The sequence below is a fragment of the Panthera onca genome, chromosome D1, assembly GCF_046562875.1.
Source record: "Panthera onca isolate mPanOnc1 chromosome D1, mPanOnc1 haplotype 2, whole genome shotgun sequence".
In the NCBI taxonomy this organism is placed as follows: domain Eukaryota; kingdom Metazoa; phylum Chordata; class Mammalia; order Carnivora; family Felidae; genus Panthera; species Panthera onca.
Window position 1 is genome coordinate 114886511 of NC_138348.1, and position 18110 is coordinate 114904620.

At 42.2% G+C, this 18110-nt stretch overlaps 1 protein-coding gene across 3 annotated transcripts in view; it reads left to right on the top strand.

The window, feature by feature from the left end:
* The window catches only part of TRPC6 (transient receptor potential cation channel subfamily C member 6), a 130444-nt gene extending 128215 nt beyond the window's left edge, over positions 1-2229 (top strand). For 2 of the 3 annotated variants that reach the window (XM_078432648.2, XM_078432651.2), the window contains exon 13: positions 148-2228. In XM_078432648.2, coding sequence (XP_078288774.1) covers positions 148-299 — 152 coding nt within the window. In that variant the 3' untranslated portion in view covers positions 300-2228. Of the gene's footprint in view, positions 1-147 lie in introns of all 3 variants that reach the window. The other variant, XM_078432650.2, reaches the window with a different exon arrangement.
* Positions 2230-18110: the final 15881 nt, after the last annotated feature.

Genomic DNA, 18110 nt, shown 5'->3' on the forward strand with positions numbered 1-18110 from the left:
ACCTTCCCCATTAGGAAGTTTTTTCCTCTGAAAGGATTCAAACTACAGATGTGTGTGGAACTGACTGATTTCATTCTGTTCCAGAATCACTAGTTTCTCTGCATTATATATTTATAGTTGACTTCCTATCTCTCTTGTTTTTTAAAGGGGAACTGAAGGAAATTAAACAGGACATCTCAAGCCTCCGCTATGAGCTCCTTGAAGAGAAAACTCAGAATTCAGAAGACCTCGCAGAACTTATTAGAAAACTTGGGGAGAAATTATCAATGGAACCAAAGCAAGAGGAAGGCAATAGATAATGCAAAGATGTCCATTAAAAATCCTATTTATTTGTCTACCTGAAGCCATATTATTTCCAATTTATTTTTTAAGTGCCATTGTGACCATCTTTTAAACAAGAAAATGTCCAAAGATAACTTGGGAAATTCCATTATCTGAAACCCTAATATTTAATATTTTTGGTGATTAAATTTCATTGTTCAGGCTAAAGTTTGTGGATTATGGTGAAAATTATGCCCAACTATTTGATGTTTTCTTGAGCATAACAATCGTGATGCTGTGATTGCTATCTGGTGTCTGCCTGGGGATTGTCTTGGCTGGTAGGAGGCTGACACAGCACACTCTCCATGTGGTCTTTACCTTGAAGGTGATTTCAGGTAACTGCTTGCCTGCCTTATGGATCCCCTGATGGTGACTTCCAGCCCTGAAATCTAGGGAGATATAATCTGTAGCTGTTTGGAAAATGCCATTTAATCATCTGCTCTAAGCCCTCACAGAATATGATTGGTAATATCTGTGCAAAATTGGGTTAAATCTTTCCTAAATTTGCCAGTTCACCTCTTTGAAAATGTTACACTTAACAGTGAAAAAGTGCTTCCTCTACTGAGCGCTGGGAACACGGTTTGGTTTGTGTGTGTATGTGCATGTGCATATGCATACACACGCGAGTGCACATAGAAAAGTGTGTATGAAATGCTTGTCCTGTTTTCTTTTGTAGCCAATATGGACTCTCAAAACCTCTTTATCTTTTGATTTTTACTGTGACTGAAAAATTATTGTCCAAATAATGAATCCTTTATTGGAGAAGTATCAAAGTCACAACTGATTATGATTATTTGGTCCAATTATAGCAAAATGTGCTCTTTTTGAGGCATTTACAGGTAAATCCCGCATTTGGCATTGAGTATAAAGGAAACTGTGGAGGGAACTTGCAAATACTTACCTTTATTCTCAGTATGTTCTACCCTCCCTCAAAATATATGAAGCAGGGATGTGCGTTTGTAGGCATCCACGTAGGCTGCTCTTACGATGTGAAGCAATATCTACAACGATTAAAAGAGAGAAGTGAAAGTTCATCTTTTCAACTACACAGACTACCAACATTTAAATGATGCTGGGTATTAACTGGAAATGTTTCTTTAAATTCAGTAAAGAGAGGTTTCAAATGCAAATTTTTAACTTCATTTTAGAGATAAAATAGTCACAAAAATCTAGTTAGCCCCAACTTTGAATTAAGTCAAAGTAGTTTTATGTAACCAGATCACAAAATACAACTGAAATTTGCACTCAGTGATTTTGTATTTGTGGGTATTATTTACTGAGAAGTTATTTAGTAATACAGAAAAGGTAGGCTTTCAAATGTTTTGTGACAGTATTTGAGCCAGAAGTTGTAAAAATCAGCCTCATAGCAAATGCACTATTAGCAAGTTAAAATAATCTAACATCCACAAAGCTTTGTGTTGTACCATGAAGGAGATTGGCCTCTATGCCAAGGGGTGCTCTGTGACAGCAAATGGGCTTGACTCTAAAGAATCTAGAAAAGATACTCACATTACTCAGTGTCTTTTAAGTTGGGTTGACCCGACAAGATGAAAGTTTTGGGACCTGCAACAGGGATGACTGTGGCTTTCTCAGTCATCAAGTGCTACCTCTGTGACTGTGCAAAACTAATATGTCCTGAAGTCAGTAGATTTCCTCAGAGTACAACGAAATTGGCACCTCTTCCAATTTCCTTTCAATTGGAACGTGAAAAGAAACCAACCACATTTTAAGCAAGGTTTTTAAAAATTCCAACAAGAGCTTAATTAAAGGCATATTGTCAGAGGATGGCCATAAGCATGACTATCCTGCACAAGTGTCAAGGCCATTGGCTTTAACTCTTGTATTCATGTTGTAGTCAGCCTAACATATAAAAATAAAATGATTAATCAGATTAAATGTATTTGTTCATCCTGTTCTCTCGGTCATATTTCTCTGCTCAAATTCGGCGCTTTCTGGACGCTTGTAAGGAGGGAAGCACAGTGATGTCTGACTCTGACCATACAGCTGCTTCCTGGAGGCCAAGCCACAGTCACACCTCATAGCAGACCTACTACCAGTGAACAAAATGAAGTCCCACTGCCTCGTTTTACTCTGCTATTTGTATTACTCTGAAACTGAGAATTAACACAAATTCAGTATGGTTTTACTACGTATATCAAATGGGTGACCAGAATCAACTGTCTGCTTAAAACTTTGCTAGGGACCAAAAATGAAAAATGAATGTCTGACCTCAAAGAGCTTACAGCCCAGTAAAGAAACAGGAGTATAAAAAACACACAACTACAAGAAAGGTTTCCTGAGTCTCTACTGTGTGAAGGCACATGATAAGTGCTTTCCATGCATTATTGAATTTAATCTAACTTTATGCTGATAACAACTGTATGAGGTAAACACTATTAATACCCTCGTTTTAGAAATGAGAAAACTGAGGCTTTTAGAAACTAAGTAACTTAAATATAGAATAGGTGCCAGAGCTGGGAACAAAACCCAGACTTGCCTCACAACAGAGGCTTCACATTTACCTGTGGTCTTGACAGAAAATACTGGAGCGTGGTTGTCTCACTATAAAACTCACCTTTCAGTCTCCAGGTGAGGAAAAATGGGCTGTATCTGAACACCCTAAAGTCCATTACTTGCCAATGCAGAGACAGACAATGGTGTTAATCATGGAAGGGTGTGGGTAAAGAGAAGATTTGGCTTTGAAAGGATTGCATATTAAAAAAAAATAATAGATGGGGATGTACATTAGGGGGTGGAGACAGTGTGAGCAGGGCCAAGAGCTGGGCATGTGTGGGGGACACTAGGTTCTGCAGAAAGAAATAGTAAATCCAGTGGCTGTAACTTGGTGAGGAGAACAGATTGACTTTGAGAAGTCTGTCCTATCCATCCAGACCATGTGGCAGTATTTGCCACAGGCAGACCGACCAACCCGTAGCATCACTGTCAGGACCAATTTCCAGTTTCAGGCTGAGAGAAACTGAAGACTCCATAAAAATAGACTTTTTGCTCCTTTTCTGGCTTCTATTCTTGCAAGGAACTGGCATCCGCCTCTACACATGCCTCGAATGCAAACAGTGAATGTTGTCCATGTGAGAGACAAGAAGTTAACGATTTCTCTAGAACAGATAATATCTAAGAAAGGGCCGGGTAAGGATGACCAGATGAAGCTATTATACCCGTATTCCAGACCTCCAGAACTAAACATCTCAATGCTAAGACCTCCTGGCTCCAGGGAATAACAGCTGGGCCCTTGTCTTTGTTCTCACCAGTTTCTGGATGCCTGAGAGGACAGGTGCACCAGACCTAATCCTCAAAACAAAACAAAACAAAACAAAACAAAAAAACCCAGACCCCAAACAAAGACAAGACTGTCTCCTTTATGAGTCTGCCAGACACACGGTCCGTACCTGCATTTTCTCTATACCTTCAATTAACTCTGGTTTCACCTCGTGCTGGCTCACGCTTCATTTCCATCCTTGGTGTGGCCCGGGACCCTCTTGGCTGGTCCTGAAGACCCCCTCTGGGTCTCCTGGCCCAGCCTGCCAGCATCAAGGCCAAGGAAGAGACGTTTCTCCAAGTGACATTTAGGTATGAACTGCATTTGTTCTAACAAGCAGATATGACCTCCTTCTTCAGTCTGAAATTTTCCTTCATCATTGTGTGCCAATTGGGGGGTGGTGGTGGTTATGAGAGTCACGCCAATGGTCCCCACAGCTACACTGGATGGTGCCAGAGATGGGTTCCTACACTAGAGTCTCTGCCCTTTGGTATAAAGTGTGCAGATTGAGTCACTGGAGAAGCAGAAAGGAATATGAATTCCTAACCCACACCTCTACATTGTACTCAGGAACCCTATCTAATGAGCTTTCCGACTGAGCAAGTTACTCAAAGGTTGTGTAGGAGTATAGTCTAGTATCCTAACAGGGATGGAAGTTGAAAATAGCTAAACATCTGTTACTGTACAAAATGTTGACTCATAGTGTGAGTCTTTACTTTTATATGTGACTAGCCTTCCACGAAAGCTCTGGAAGACCTGGCTAACGCAGATTATTTTTTTTCTAATCATTATAATGATTGATTGAATTTTCTTCTTTACTCTGTATATATTACAGCTACAGCCATGAAAGTCTCCACAGTCACTTTTTCAAGCATCTTCCCAGGATGAATTCAATGGTAACACCTAGTCACAAGTTATAAAAAACTTTTATGTTGGAATCAATTTTTGAGATTTTTGTACTGTTAAAAAGAAAACCATAGGCCCCAAATGGTGTCACTTAGTTAAGGCCCCATATCAGCAAACCAAGACTTAGTACCTAACCTAACTACAGCTTCAACCCCCAGGAATGTAACCTTTAACCAGTCAACATGGGGATTTCCTGGTAAGCACTAGGAAATGTACTGACAGTCTCCTTTAATTCCCCTTACAAGGGCGACCTTGCCTAAAATAATGGATTCTTTGCTAATTCCTTTTTTCCATTCCCCTTCTATCTTTAAAAACCTTTACTTTTGTGTAGCCCTTTGGAGCTCCCCTCTACTTGCTACAGGGCTGCTGCCTGGTTGACGAACGGGTTCATAGAGCCAGTTAAATCTTTAAAGTGTAATTGGTTGGGTTTTTGTTAGTTAACAAAAGCTAAGAGAAAATAGCTAGAGACACTGACCAACTGTATGATTTTTTTTTTTTTTTTTTGCTTAGTCATGTGATGGATAATTTATCCAGGGTAAGTGGATCATAGGGCTATTGATTCATGTTTTTCAGACTCTTATGAAAATGACATATTAAATAGCCACCTCATTCGACGTTAAGGGGAATTACACCTACCAGATCATGTTCATAACAGTTACACCTTAAGTACGATGTTATCTAGAACATTGAAGTAAAAACCATGAAAAAAAAGTAGGTACAAAATCTGAAAAAATGTCCACCTTTTTTCTGTTTATAATGTCTATACTGCAAGCCATAGGCTTTTGTCACTGTCCACCAATAAACAGTAGGTAGACAGGCAGGTGCTCAAGGAAATGCACAAACATTATGAATTTCTTTCTAAATCATTAGAAAAAACCTTAGTAATGACATTTGGGAAGTGAGTCATGAACTCCACTATCTTGCATTTTTGTTCCAATCATTGTCCAGGAAAATAGAGTTTCATTTCACCATAAAGAATTATTTCAGAATAAAATAAGTTTACTCATTATCATGTCTCAGACTGAAAGAACTATAGCAACACTCTGCTTCTGCCTTAACCTTTTCAGTATGCTGCGATTTCGCCACCTGACATTTACCCTTCACTCTTCTTCAGAAAATGGACTAGCCTTTGGAATAATTGGAAAAGGTCAAATTTTGTGTTTCCTTATATTTCAAAAACTATTAACATGTTGCCATATTGTTGATATGACTTGTTATTGTAGAAGAAGGTATGTACACATATATACATCTATATAGTTTATCATAATATATAATATATATTCATAAAATGCACATCCAGTATATGCACATAATACACATATATGGTAAAATACATTTTCAAAGCATAGTTTTGAACCTACAAAAAACATTATGCTTATAAATATTGATTTGGTTTTTGATTCTTTTCTTGTCCTATCATTTCTTTCTTTCTTTTCATGATTCCAACTTTTTCTAGTCACTATATGTTACCTGCCACTCCTACAGTTATTTTCAGCCTGGTAGTTCAGAGTATAGGATCGAGACCCAGAATGTGTGGGCTTGAATGCCAGCTGTGAAGATTACCAGATGTGCATTCTTCCCTGAATTTCTTTTTTTTAATATATAATTTATTGTCAAATTGGTTTCCATACAACACCCAGTGCTCATCCCAACAGGTGTCCTCCTCAATGCCCATCACCCACTTTCCCCTCTCCCACACCCCCCCATCAACCCTCAGTTTGTTCTCAGTATTTAAGAGTCTCTTATGGTTTGCCTCCTTCCCTCCCTGTAACTTTCCTCCCCCCACCTCTCCCCCCGGTCTTCTGTTAGGTTTCTCAGGACCCACATAAGAGTGAAAACATATGGTATCTGTCTTTCTCTGCCTGACTTATTTCACTTAGCATAACACTCTCCGGTTCCATCCACGTTGCTACAAATGGGTAGATTTCATTCTTTCTCATTGCCAAGTAGTATTCCATTGTATATATAAACCACATCTTTATCCATTCGTCAGTTGATGGACATTTAGGCTCTTCCCATAATTTGGCTATTGCTGAAAGTGCTGCTATAAACATTGGGGTACAAGTGCCCCTGTGCATCAGCACTCCTGTATCCCTTGGGTCAATTCCTAGCAGTGCTCTTGCTGGGTCATAGGGTAGATCTATTTTTAATTTTTTGAGGAACCTCCACACTGTTTTCCAGAGCAGCTGCACCAATTCTCATTCCCACCAACAGTGCAAGAGAGTTCCCATTTCTCCACATCTTCTCCAGCATCTGTAGTCTCCTGATTTGTTCATTTTAGCCACTCTGACCGGCGTGAGGTAGTATCTCAGTGTGGTTTTGATTTGTATTTCCCTGATGAGGAGCGACGTGGAGCATCTTTTCATGTGCCTGTTGGCCATCTGGATGTCTTCTTTAGAAAAGTGTCTATTCATGTTTTCTGCCCATTTCTTCACTGGATTATTTGTTTTTCGGGTGTGGAGTTTGGTGAGTTCTTTATAGATTTTGAATACTAGCCCTTTGTCTGATATGTCATTTGCAAATATCTTTTCCCATTCTGTTCGTTGCCTTTTAGTTTTGTTGATTTTTTCCTTTGCAGTGCAGAAGCTTTTTATCTTCATGAGGTCCCAAGAGTTCATTTTTGCTTTTAATTCCCTTGCCTTTGGAGATGTGTCAAGTAAGAAATGGCTGCACCTGAGGTCAGAGAGGTTTTTTCCTGCTTTCTCCTCTAGGGTTTTGATGGTTTCCTGTCTCACATTCAGGTCCTTCATCCATTTTGAGTTTATTTTTGTGAATAGTGTAAGAAAGTGGTCTAGTTTCATTCTTCTGCATTTTGCTGTCGAGTTCTCCCAGCACCATTTGTTAAAGAGACTGTCTTTTTTCCATTGGTTATTCTTCCCTGCTTTGTCAAAGATTAGTTGGCCATACATTTGTGGGTCCAATTCTGGAGTCTCTATTCTATTCCACTGGTCTATGTATCTGTTTTTGTGCCAATACCATGCTGTCTTGATGATGACAGCTTTGTAGTAGAGGCTAAAGTCTGGGATTGTGATGCCTCCTGCTTTGGTCTTCTTCTTCGATATTACTTTGGCTATTCGGGGTCTTTTGTGGTTCCATACAAATTTTAGGATTGCTTGTTCTAGCTCCGAGAAGAATGCTCGTGCAATTTTGATTGGGATTGCATTGAATGTGTAGATTGCTTTGGGTAGTATTGACATTTTAACAATATCTATTCTTCCAATCCATGAGCACGGAATGTTTTTCCATTTCTTTGTATCTTCTTCAGTTTCCTTCATAAGCTTCCTATAGTTTTCAGCATAGAGATCTTTTACATCTTTGGTTAGGTTTATTCCAAGGTATTTTATGATTCTTGGTGCAATTGTAAATGGGACCAGTTTCTTTATTTGTCTTTCTGTTGCTTCATTATTGGTGTATAAAAATACAACTGATTTCTGTACATTAATTTTGTATCCTGTGACGTTGCTGAATTCATGTATCAGTTCTAGCAGACTTTTCTTCCCTGAATTTCTTAACTTTTCTAGGCCTCATTATCTAATTCTACAGGTAAGAAAGAAGAAAACCTAACATTATCTCCTTCATTAGGTTTTTGTAAGGATTAAATGAGTTCATATATCTTAGACTCAGAAAATAGTGCTTGGCAAATATCCACATTCAGCCAATGTTAGCAATTGTAGAGAAAGGATGTGGCTCTTGAATTCCTTTTCTACATTGTTTTATACCACCCCCTCTTAAACCTCATAAAATCTAATAAAATTTAGGTTTCAACTTACATGTCTCTGATCAGGTGGTACAAAGTGTCTGGAATATTGTTACGCAAGATTTTGAAGACTCTTTAGTGGTCAGCAGGAAAGAATGACAGACAATTAACAATACTTGACAGGGACATGGAAAGTTGTCCCTCATGTCAGGTATATGTCATCCTTGAAAAAAATATCTGCACAATATTGAGGAAAATTTCAATATGTATTTATCATTTTGATCATAATTATTTTATCATTTTATAATAGTTATCATAAGATGCTTTAGGGTAGGTGCCATATTACACCCCACTCATAAAACTTTTGTTTAAAATTTACTATATTTATTGCAATATGCTGGGTACTGTTACCAGTAGCAGGACTAGAAACAGAATACAAGTAGTTGACTTTGAACTACAAGCTAGTTCCATGAAGCCTATTTTAGTTTATTCATTCTAGATGGCTAAACAAACTTAAGAAACATCTGCAAAGAAACATCTACTTCAACATCCACAAAGTAGAAAATGAAGCGTGGACTCATTTGTTTTAGGTTTAGTATATCTGCTATGTGCTCACAGCTTATTTATTAGCATATGTATCAAATCCATGTAATGTTGGCATTGTCCAGACATTGGGTAGTTCCTGATTAATTTCCATTCGCCTCTTAGAGCGTAAGCAACTTCACACGTTCGGTTCCTTTTTCTCATACTATGTTTAATAAGAAAGTTACCCTTTACTCAAGAAGCAGTAGAAAATAAAGCATTAATCACATGCCAGCCTTTTCTTATAAACTGACTTATATGTGTAGAGACCCCATGCTTTCGGAGGGCAGGGCAGCGGCGGGGAGGGGGGGGGTTGCTACAGGAGAAGCAGCCAGGCACCAACAGGAAGGGAGATAATGGAAGGCAAAGCTGGCCTGGTGACAATGTTAACCCACATACAGGCAGAAGACAGCTGACGGTGGGGTGAATGTGGATGCAGGAGTGCCTTGAGTCTGATGGCCTGGACTTTAAAGGGGACAACCATAAGCAGAGCCTCAGACTGGGGCTGGGCACCTGAGGTATAGAACTTTTGCACAATTCAAGTCACATCCCACACAATCACTCATTTTGCCCCTGAAGACAGAGCTGGAAACAATCTGGAGTGTCTTGGCAGGGAGGGTCCAGAGGTATGGTCTGGCTACCCTCCAGAGGGAACTCTGGGAGCCTCCCTTGCTGGAGGGGCCTGGGCTCGCATCAGGCATCCCGCCCAATTGGGAACTGTTCTCAAAGACTGCTCTGGTGTGAGGCCATTCAGGTGCTCTGGGGGTCACCCCGTGCTCCAAGGAACAGGAGCGTCCCCTGCAGCCGGAAGTGGGATGGCAGGTGCAGAAGTGCATCTTCAGGCCGATGGGACCTGGGACAGGGCCGGGTCATAGAGCAGGCTATTCGGGGGTACCTGTGATCTTAGTTATCACAGAGGCACATATTTCCCCTGAACGCAAATCAGAGGGTAATTGCACAGCCTTCTGGCACCTGGTGGGGACCTGCTGGCTGTCGACTCCCCCCACAAAGGGCCCCGGGACAGGCTTGATTGTTGGCAAATCAGGGACCGCATTGGGCGGGCAGGCCACATGAGGACTGAGTGCCACCACACTGAAGCTGCCATCGCTGCAACCGTCTCTGGGGTGGGATCTCTTTCCCCTGGAGGCTTTCAGGGCGGTTGGGAAAGGCGGGCTGTCCCAGAGAGCCGGCTTCCCAGAATCCCGTGCTTGGGTGCCGACTGCGCATGCGCCGGGAGCCAGGGCCCTAGAAGAAGGCTGTGTGTGGACGGTTTCGGTTACAGGAGCGCGCCCTGGGCGGCCCAAGGCCTCTACGTGATCCCAAGCCCTGTCCTGTGCAGGTGCCCCTGTGTCACCCTGGGAGGTAAAGCTGGAAAGTGCGCAGTGCCTGGCCGTTGGCATCTTTGTGGCTGCAGATGTATTCTTCTCTAACGGACACTTGGGAGCCTTGATTCCCGGGAAGCCCCGAGCTCCTCGGCAGGCGGGCAACCAGTGTCAGTGGGGACTGACTTTCACCACTTCACGCCGTCACCTCAGAATGTGTTGGGTCGGTGTCTTTCCCCTCCCTCCACCCCTAAATCTGGAGGCTGTTGAAGTGATTCAGGCTAATCTGAACCATCGCTGGTCGGGGGTGGGTCTTACGATGCTGATGGAGCGCACAGCTGTCCTTGTCAGGGGAGCCCGGGACGTGGGCCAAGAGTCGGGTGTGGCAGCGTCTCCAGGATGGGCTGGTGGTGACACATAAACTCCATCCACCTTTAAGCCTGAACCTGCACAAATGGGTGTATTTCCCTTTAGGCCAGAATTGAAGGAAACTGGACTGTTTTGCCCGGGTGCATCTGAGTTCACGGTGTTATCCTCCCATAAGAGACACCTGAGTGCCGAGTTCTGGAGGACGTGGAGGCTTGTTTATGCAGCCAGCCCCAATTGCGGCTAATTGTAGCCAGTTTAAAACTGCTGCTCAAAGATATTGAGGCTGGGGCGGGGCTGATCCCATTGGCCAGCTGGTTAGGCAGCTGAATGAGTGCTCCCCTACCTCCAGGCTGACAAGGCATGTACTGCGCAGGAGCGAGCTGTGGTGATTCCCAAAGCCAGCGGCTATGAAGGGGGCAAGTGCCTATTGAGTCTCGGTCTCCGGAGCAGGCTGTTGGGTTTATAGTGCACCTGCTTGTTCCAAATTATATCCTACACAGTGGTGCGTATGCTTTATGAAGGTGCAGGTGGAGGAGTCTGCACTGCCCTTCCACGACTTCGTTGGGCTGCAAGAATAGCCTTCACTCAGAGACACCTGGGAGCCTTGAGGACTGGTAAGCCTGGGATCACCAGGCAGCCATTCTAAATGGGGACTGAGCTTGGCCACTTGAGAGGTATGTCTAAGAAAGCTTTTTGGGTGGTGGGCTCCCTCTGGCCTGGCGGTTGCGCGTGTGATTCGTGACCAGCCTGGCTCCACAGTCTCAGATAACACCCGACTACCGTCTGTGGGCTGATGGGGTGCCTACTGAGCATCCTGGAGCCATGCAGGGGAAGGTGTCTAGGGATCTGGTACAGGGCAAGTGTCTGGAGAGGCCACGTCACGGAAGTAGCCTAGTGGAGTACATGGCATCTGCCTACTTCCAAGCGTTAATCTACACAAATTTGCATGTTTCCACTGAAGTCTTTTGGGTTTGGGGAAGCAAATGATGCTCAGATTAATACTGTCTTTGCCAACGTATCTTTTTAAAATTTTGAAATTTAAATTTTAGTTAATATACAGGGAAATGTTGGTTTCAGGAGCAGAATTCAGTGATTCATCACTTACATACACACCCAGTGCTCAGCACAAATGCCTTAATGCCCATTACCCATCTAGCCCATGCCCCATCCTCCTTCCTCCATTAACCCTCAGTTCTCTATATTTAAGAGTCTCTCGTGGTTTCTTTCCCTGTCTCCTCTTTTTTAAAATTCCCCCCATTCCCATATGCTCATCTGTTTTGTTTCTTAAATTCTACATATAAGTAAGATCATATGGTATTTATCTTTCTCTGACTGACTTATTTTGCTTAGCATAATACATTCAAACTCCATCCATGTCTCTTCAAATGACAAGATTTCATTATTTTTGATGGCTGAGTAATATTCCATTGTATGTATACACCACATCTTCTTTTTCCATTCATCAGTGGATGGACATTTGGGTTCTTTCTATAGTTTGTTTATTGTTGATAGCACTGCTATAAACATTGGGATGTGCACGCCCCTCCGAATCAGCAGTATTGTATCATTTTGTATCCTTTGGGTAAATATCTGTAGTGCAGTTGCTGGCTTATAGGGCAGTTCTATTTTTTATTTTTTGAGGAACCTCCATACTGTTTTCCAGAGTGGCTGCATCAGTGTGCATTCCCAGCAACAGTGAAAAAGGGTTCCCCTTTCTCTGCATCCTTGCCAACATCTGTGGTTGCCTGAGTTGTTAATTTTAGCTATTCCGACTGGTGTGAGGTGATATCTCATCATGGTTTTGATTTGTATTTCCCTGATGATGAGTGATGTTGAGCATCTTTTCATGTGTGTTAGCCATCTGGATGTCTCCTTTGGAAAAGTATCTATTTGTGTCTTCTGCCCATTTTTTTTTTAACAGAATTATTTGTTTTTGGTGTGTCAAGTTTGATAAGTTCTTTATAGATTTTGGATACCAACCCTTTATCTGATATGTCATTTGCAACTATCTTCTCCCATTCTGTAGGCTGCCTTTTAGTTTTGTTGATTGTTTGCTTTGCTGTGCAGAAGATTTTTATCTTGATGAAATCCCAATAGTTCATGCTTGCTTTTATTTCTCTTGCCTTTTGTTTCCCTTTCCCACACTGGTTCACTGTGCAGGTATCTCCAGACAATTAATGCTTTTAAATTTACCATTAAAGAAATCACATGGTCTGAACTAATGCTAAGTTAATCACACTATTGTTGCAGGCAAGGGGAGATGAAAGGAATCAAGTTCAAATTTACTCAAGGTGTAATTTAAAAAAAAATTTTTTTAACGTTTATTTATTTTTGAGACAGAGAGAGACAGAGCATGAACGGGGGAGGGTCACAGAGAGAGGGAGACACAGAATCTGAAACAGGCTCCAGGCTCTGAGCTGTCAGCACAGAGCCCGACGCGGGGCTCGAACCCACGGACAGCGAGATCGTGACCTGAGCCGAAGTCGGACGCTTAACCGACTGAGCCACCCAGGCGCCCCTCAAGGTATAATTTTATAGGAATTGGCACATGGGGAGGCACCTTTTCCAACTAAGAGCTGACCTCCAGCTGCTAGAGTCAAAGTGAATTTTGGTGTTCCTGGAGCTTGTTTCTAGGGAAGGAGAGTCTGGTGTTGATGAGTGAGGTGCACTTGGCTAAGGGGCCTCTGCATGGCTTTCACCACTGCCTGTCTCCTTTCCTGTGGCAGGTATGAGTAGTTATAAGGTCTTTGGAGAGAGATCTGAAATCAGCAAATAGTAGCCATGTCCAGACGGAACACTCTCAGGTAGTCTCCCAACTCTCAGTATTTATACTCTGTTCCCTTGTCATGGTTGCTTCTTCCTACATCTTCACTGATGAGCCTCCAGCGGGGCCCCCACAGCAGCTGAGCTGCTGACTTCTTAGGGGCGAGAGCAGATGAGACAATGACATCCCAATACAACTACTGCATTCTTATATCAAAACAACTTCAATATAAAAAACAGTATTTTTTTGTCTTTGACATAAATGAGTGGATTTGAAATTATATCAAACCAACACACAATCTATCTTGTGATTTCAAATCACTCACACACCAGTTCATACTAGGGCCTAATATCCTATACAGACTCTAGTTCTCAGAAATATCCATCCACCCTGTGATTCTACATCACTTATAATCTTCATCACAAACACGTACACCATAATTTGATGATCAGTTTAAGGAACTGTATCTTTAATATGATCAATATAAGCACGAGAATGAGACCGTTAGCAAGGTCCTGTATCCAATTATCAAATGATCAAAAGTTAAACTTGTTAAGCCAGTCAGTTAAGTTCCTTGACAATTAGGCTTCCAAGGAAAGATCATTTTTATAAGGCACTCTGGGGTACTAGCTTGCACAGCACCATCTAGGACATGTTTGGTTGCCATAACATTAGAATCAGGGCTGTCAATATCTTAGAGAATGACTATTTTTTTTTCTCTTTTCAATTCCTGCAAAATTATTTTTTCAGTCTCAACTTCCAAATATTTCTTTATTGTCTTCACTTTTCTAATATATTACTTAGGTTTATCAGATTAATTTTTGGAAGCTTAATGTGAAATATTACTCTGGCTATTTTATTTATTAAAAACATTTTTTAATGTTTGTTTATTTTGGAGAGGGAGAGGGAGAGACAGAGCATGAGTGGGGGAGGGGGAGGGGCACAGAGAGAGACACGCACACAGAATCTGGCACACAGCAGGCTCTAAGCTGTCAGCACAGAGCCCGACATGGGGCTTGAACCCACAAACCGTGAGATCATGACCTGAGCCAAAGTCGGATGTTTAACTGACTAGGCCACCCTGGTGCTCCTACCCTGGTTATTTTAATAGTTCCTTTATCTTCTCTGATGTCTGGTAATATTTTCTTCTTTTGTCGCATTCATGACCCATTCTAATTGTATACATCTCATCGTTTTGTGTTGTTTTCTTCTTTTGTTTCTAGTAGGTTAGGCTGAGGCTTGGCTTAGAGCATACTATACTGGACCAAGTTCCTGTATTACGTGTAACTGGTTGAGGCATCAAGGTCATATTCATAACTACTCATACCATAGGCAAAGTCAAAGGCCTAAGAGTTACAGGGTAATTTCATTCCATTCCACAATCTCTATAAGAACATGTTATCCTTCCATCCTAAAGGGTCTCCTGTGGCCTGTAGGTTCACTCTGCGCTCCCCTTTGATACTGTGGAACCACAAAGAGGTGGTAAGCCAATGTCATGTTTCCTCCTTCAAATGTCAGTACTCTAATATCACGGTTACCCAAGGAATCGCAGTCATTAGGATGTGTGGTATTCACTTGTGGCCAGGTTGTCTGGCATCTCGGACAACCAGGATTGCCCCCAAGATTATAGCTGTTGTAAGAGTATTCCTGGTATCAGCCAATCTTGACTGCAACAATTAGAGAAACCTCTTTCATGTCAATTTTGAATATGTTGTTATTTTTTGTGATTTCTCCGTTTGCCTTATGCCAAATTTCTATCACTTTGTTTAATTCTGTGTGAAATTCACTTATATTTTGTAATATATTGCTAATTTTATCCATCTGTGTACCCAGCGATGACAAAGCTGACATAACGTCTGTGTGAAATTGAGCTTGTTTTTTTTCAAACTATTTAAAACTTAATGTGGTTTGGTTGATTTGCATTTGAGAAAAAGTGGCTGCCACTGTTCCTCCAGTTAAACCTTCTACCAGTTCAACAAGGAATTGTAAGGGTTTTCTTCTTTTTAGCAAATCTGCATATGGCATAAATTGTACATTGGGCATAAATGAAGTTGGACAAAATTTAGCACATTTTGGGGATCTGTATGTGTCTACAAAGTCCTGCCTATTAAGTTTCCAGTCATAGGCTACCGTTATAACTTCTAATATGATCATGAGAAGGTTTATTAAGAGAGAATTCCATGTTGCTGGGAAGGAATTATGTGGTATAAACTTAAAGACTGGCATATACTGCCAAGGATAACGATGTGTGTTATATGCTAAGTTTGCTATGTACAGAATACAAGGTGTCACTTTTCTTTTTTTTAATGTTTATTTTTGACAGTACGTGCATGTGTGCGCGTGCACATGAGCGGGGGGAATGGGCAGAAAGAGAGGGAGACCCAAAATCGGAAGCAGGCTCCAGGCTCTATGCTGTCAGCACAGAGCCCAATGCAGGGTTCAGACTCATAAATCATGAGATCATGACCTGAGCCCAAGTCAAACACTCAACCAACTGAGCCACCCAGGCTCCCCAAAGTGTCACTTTTCTGTTAAAGTCTGGACATCGTGTCCATGGATCTATTGTTAATGCTCTAATTAGTGACAGTTGTAAGTTCCTTGGGGGCTTCCCAGATTTAATCTGAAACCAGCCCCTGGTCGGTGAGCAAGGAGAGACTAAAGAAGGGTCAGAGCACTCCAGATTGGTAGGTGGCAGGTTTAAGAAGCAAGGTAATTTACATCTATGGCTTGTCTTGGGAGCAGCAAAAAGAGTAGATCTCCACACCTGCCTTCCATATCTTAGAAGTTTACATAGAGGCTGTAATAGAGTTCAGTCAGAGTGTGTGCATATCATCCACATAGTCTCAACACCATATCAATATCTCAAGGCCATATCCTTTGGGCAGCCTCTGGGAGTGGGGAAGGTGAGCAAAACCCACATTCCAAGGACAGGGAAGCGAAGGAGGAGCCTCCAGATTCCTTGGTCCAGATCATGGCAAGTGTTGGTAATATCCTGTCAGTGACCTTTTACCAAAACGCCAACCTCTGTGAGCAGCAGTTAGTCTCATGTTAATCTCTCTTCTACAATGTGCCCTGAGCAGTCAAGAAGGGGTTTCACTAGCATGGAGATGGCTCCTGTGCCAGCTATCTGGTGGCATTTGAGGCAGATGCCACAGCAATAATAGAGGCACATGCAAGATAAAGCATAGATTAAGACAGTGATTCTGAAAATGAGTGGCAGCTTTTTCCACTAAGAGGCCCATGATAACAACCCTTGATTTATTAAACCCCCATGGCTATGGTTGGATTACTCAGGGCATTCACTTATGTCCTCATGTGATTTAAGAAATATGATACATTAGCAGCCTCCTCACGCATGAACACACAACATTCTATTTGGATAATGGCACAGGTGCCTCCTTGCAAGACAACAGCAGTGTCCAAGGTCACTGTATTTTAGAGGACTACTGTTTTCATTAGAGACATTTCGATGTTTGGCAAAGGCAGGCTTTTTTTTTTTTTTGGTTGTCCCTCAAGAGTTACTGAGTGAATTCAGTAAGGGCTTTCTGTGCTGCAATGGCAGCAAAGCCAGTGGAGCAAACAAAGACAGCAGCCCGGTAGCTGTGAAACAGCAAGTATGTGCATCTGCTTGAAGGAGAGGGAGGTTGTCAACTGTTATGCTTAGGGAAAACAAAGGTCCAGTGACTCAGCACCCAACTGGAAGACATGGCCAGATCTTTGTGCCACAAAACCGTGGGATCCCATTAGGGGCTACCCTCCAAATACCTGGGTGTTGTGACCAGTCATTGCCAACCAGTCACTCTCCCTTCATATGACAGGATGGATGTAGTCTCAGTGGTATCCATCCACATTGTTGGTGCAATTGGGTTGATTTTGTTGAGAGTGGTATTTCTGTTTTCAACAAAGGGGTGCCCTGATATAATGGTCCATAGCCAAAGCCACATAAGCCCATTCCTAACCTGAGCATACCCTCGTTTGGGTCTGATGGTGGTCTTTCTAGGCCCTTTCCAGTGAGTGATTTGATGGGATGCCTTTATAGGTTGTTGAATAGAAAAAGAATACCCATGACCGGTGTTATCAATACACTACTGATAATATCAGATGAAACGAGGGTGCTCGACCTACCTTGTTCTCAATTAATGTGATGCTTTAGGGCCTTGCAATTTGTCTCTTGGAGAGGCAATACCTAGCATGGCAATCCTGTTGAACTAGAGAGGGCAGGTGCCCGTGTACTGAACACTTGAATTGATTTCCTGCATGAGTGGGCTCTCTCTAGGAAAGTATATTCTTTAGGTGCTCATCATGTGACTGGACACCACGGGAGCAGCAGAGTCTAAGGTCAAAAAGAGAAATAGTAGGAATTTGCATGGAGGAGGTCTCTCCCTTCTACAAGAGTGACCTTTGTGGCCTGATCTTTAGATGTTAGTATGGCTGCCTTTCTAGGAATTTGACCAGGTTGTGTGTGCCACTGACGTTGGCCATGGAAGACAGTCCTGTCAGGTGTCAAGAGATGAACTGTGGGGAGGATCTGGCAGACCAGAACCCTGACCTTCTCCCCTCTTTTTATGGCATATGTTCCATTCCAGGTACAGTGCATTGTAACAGGTTTCACTGAAACAGTACAGTGGGATCCTGGTGGCGACTGACTAGTTTCCCATCGTTCAGGGGTGCAAAATAACTTGCCTATGCCAGCAGGACTTCCCATTGCAAATTCAAGTACAAATTCCTTTCTGAGGTGTGATCTGGCTTGCTGTTCTCTCCAGCATGCACATTGATCAGGGCAGTGGCTGAGTCCTGTAACTTCCATACCCTTACAGTATTGGGTGCTTCAGCAGGGGTTTCCTGTGTGGCATATGAGACAAGAGACCCTAC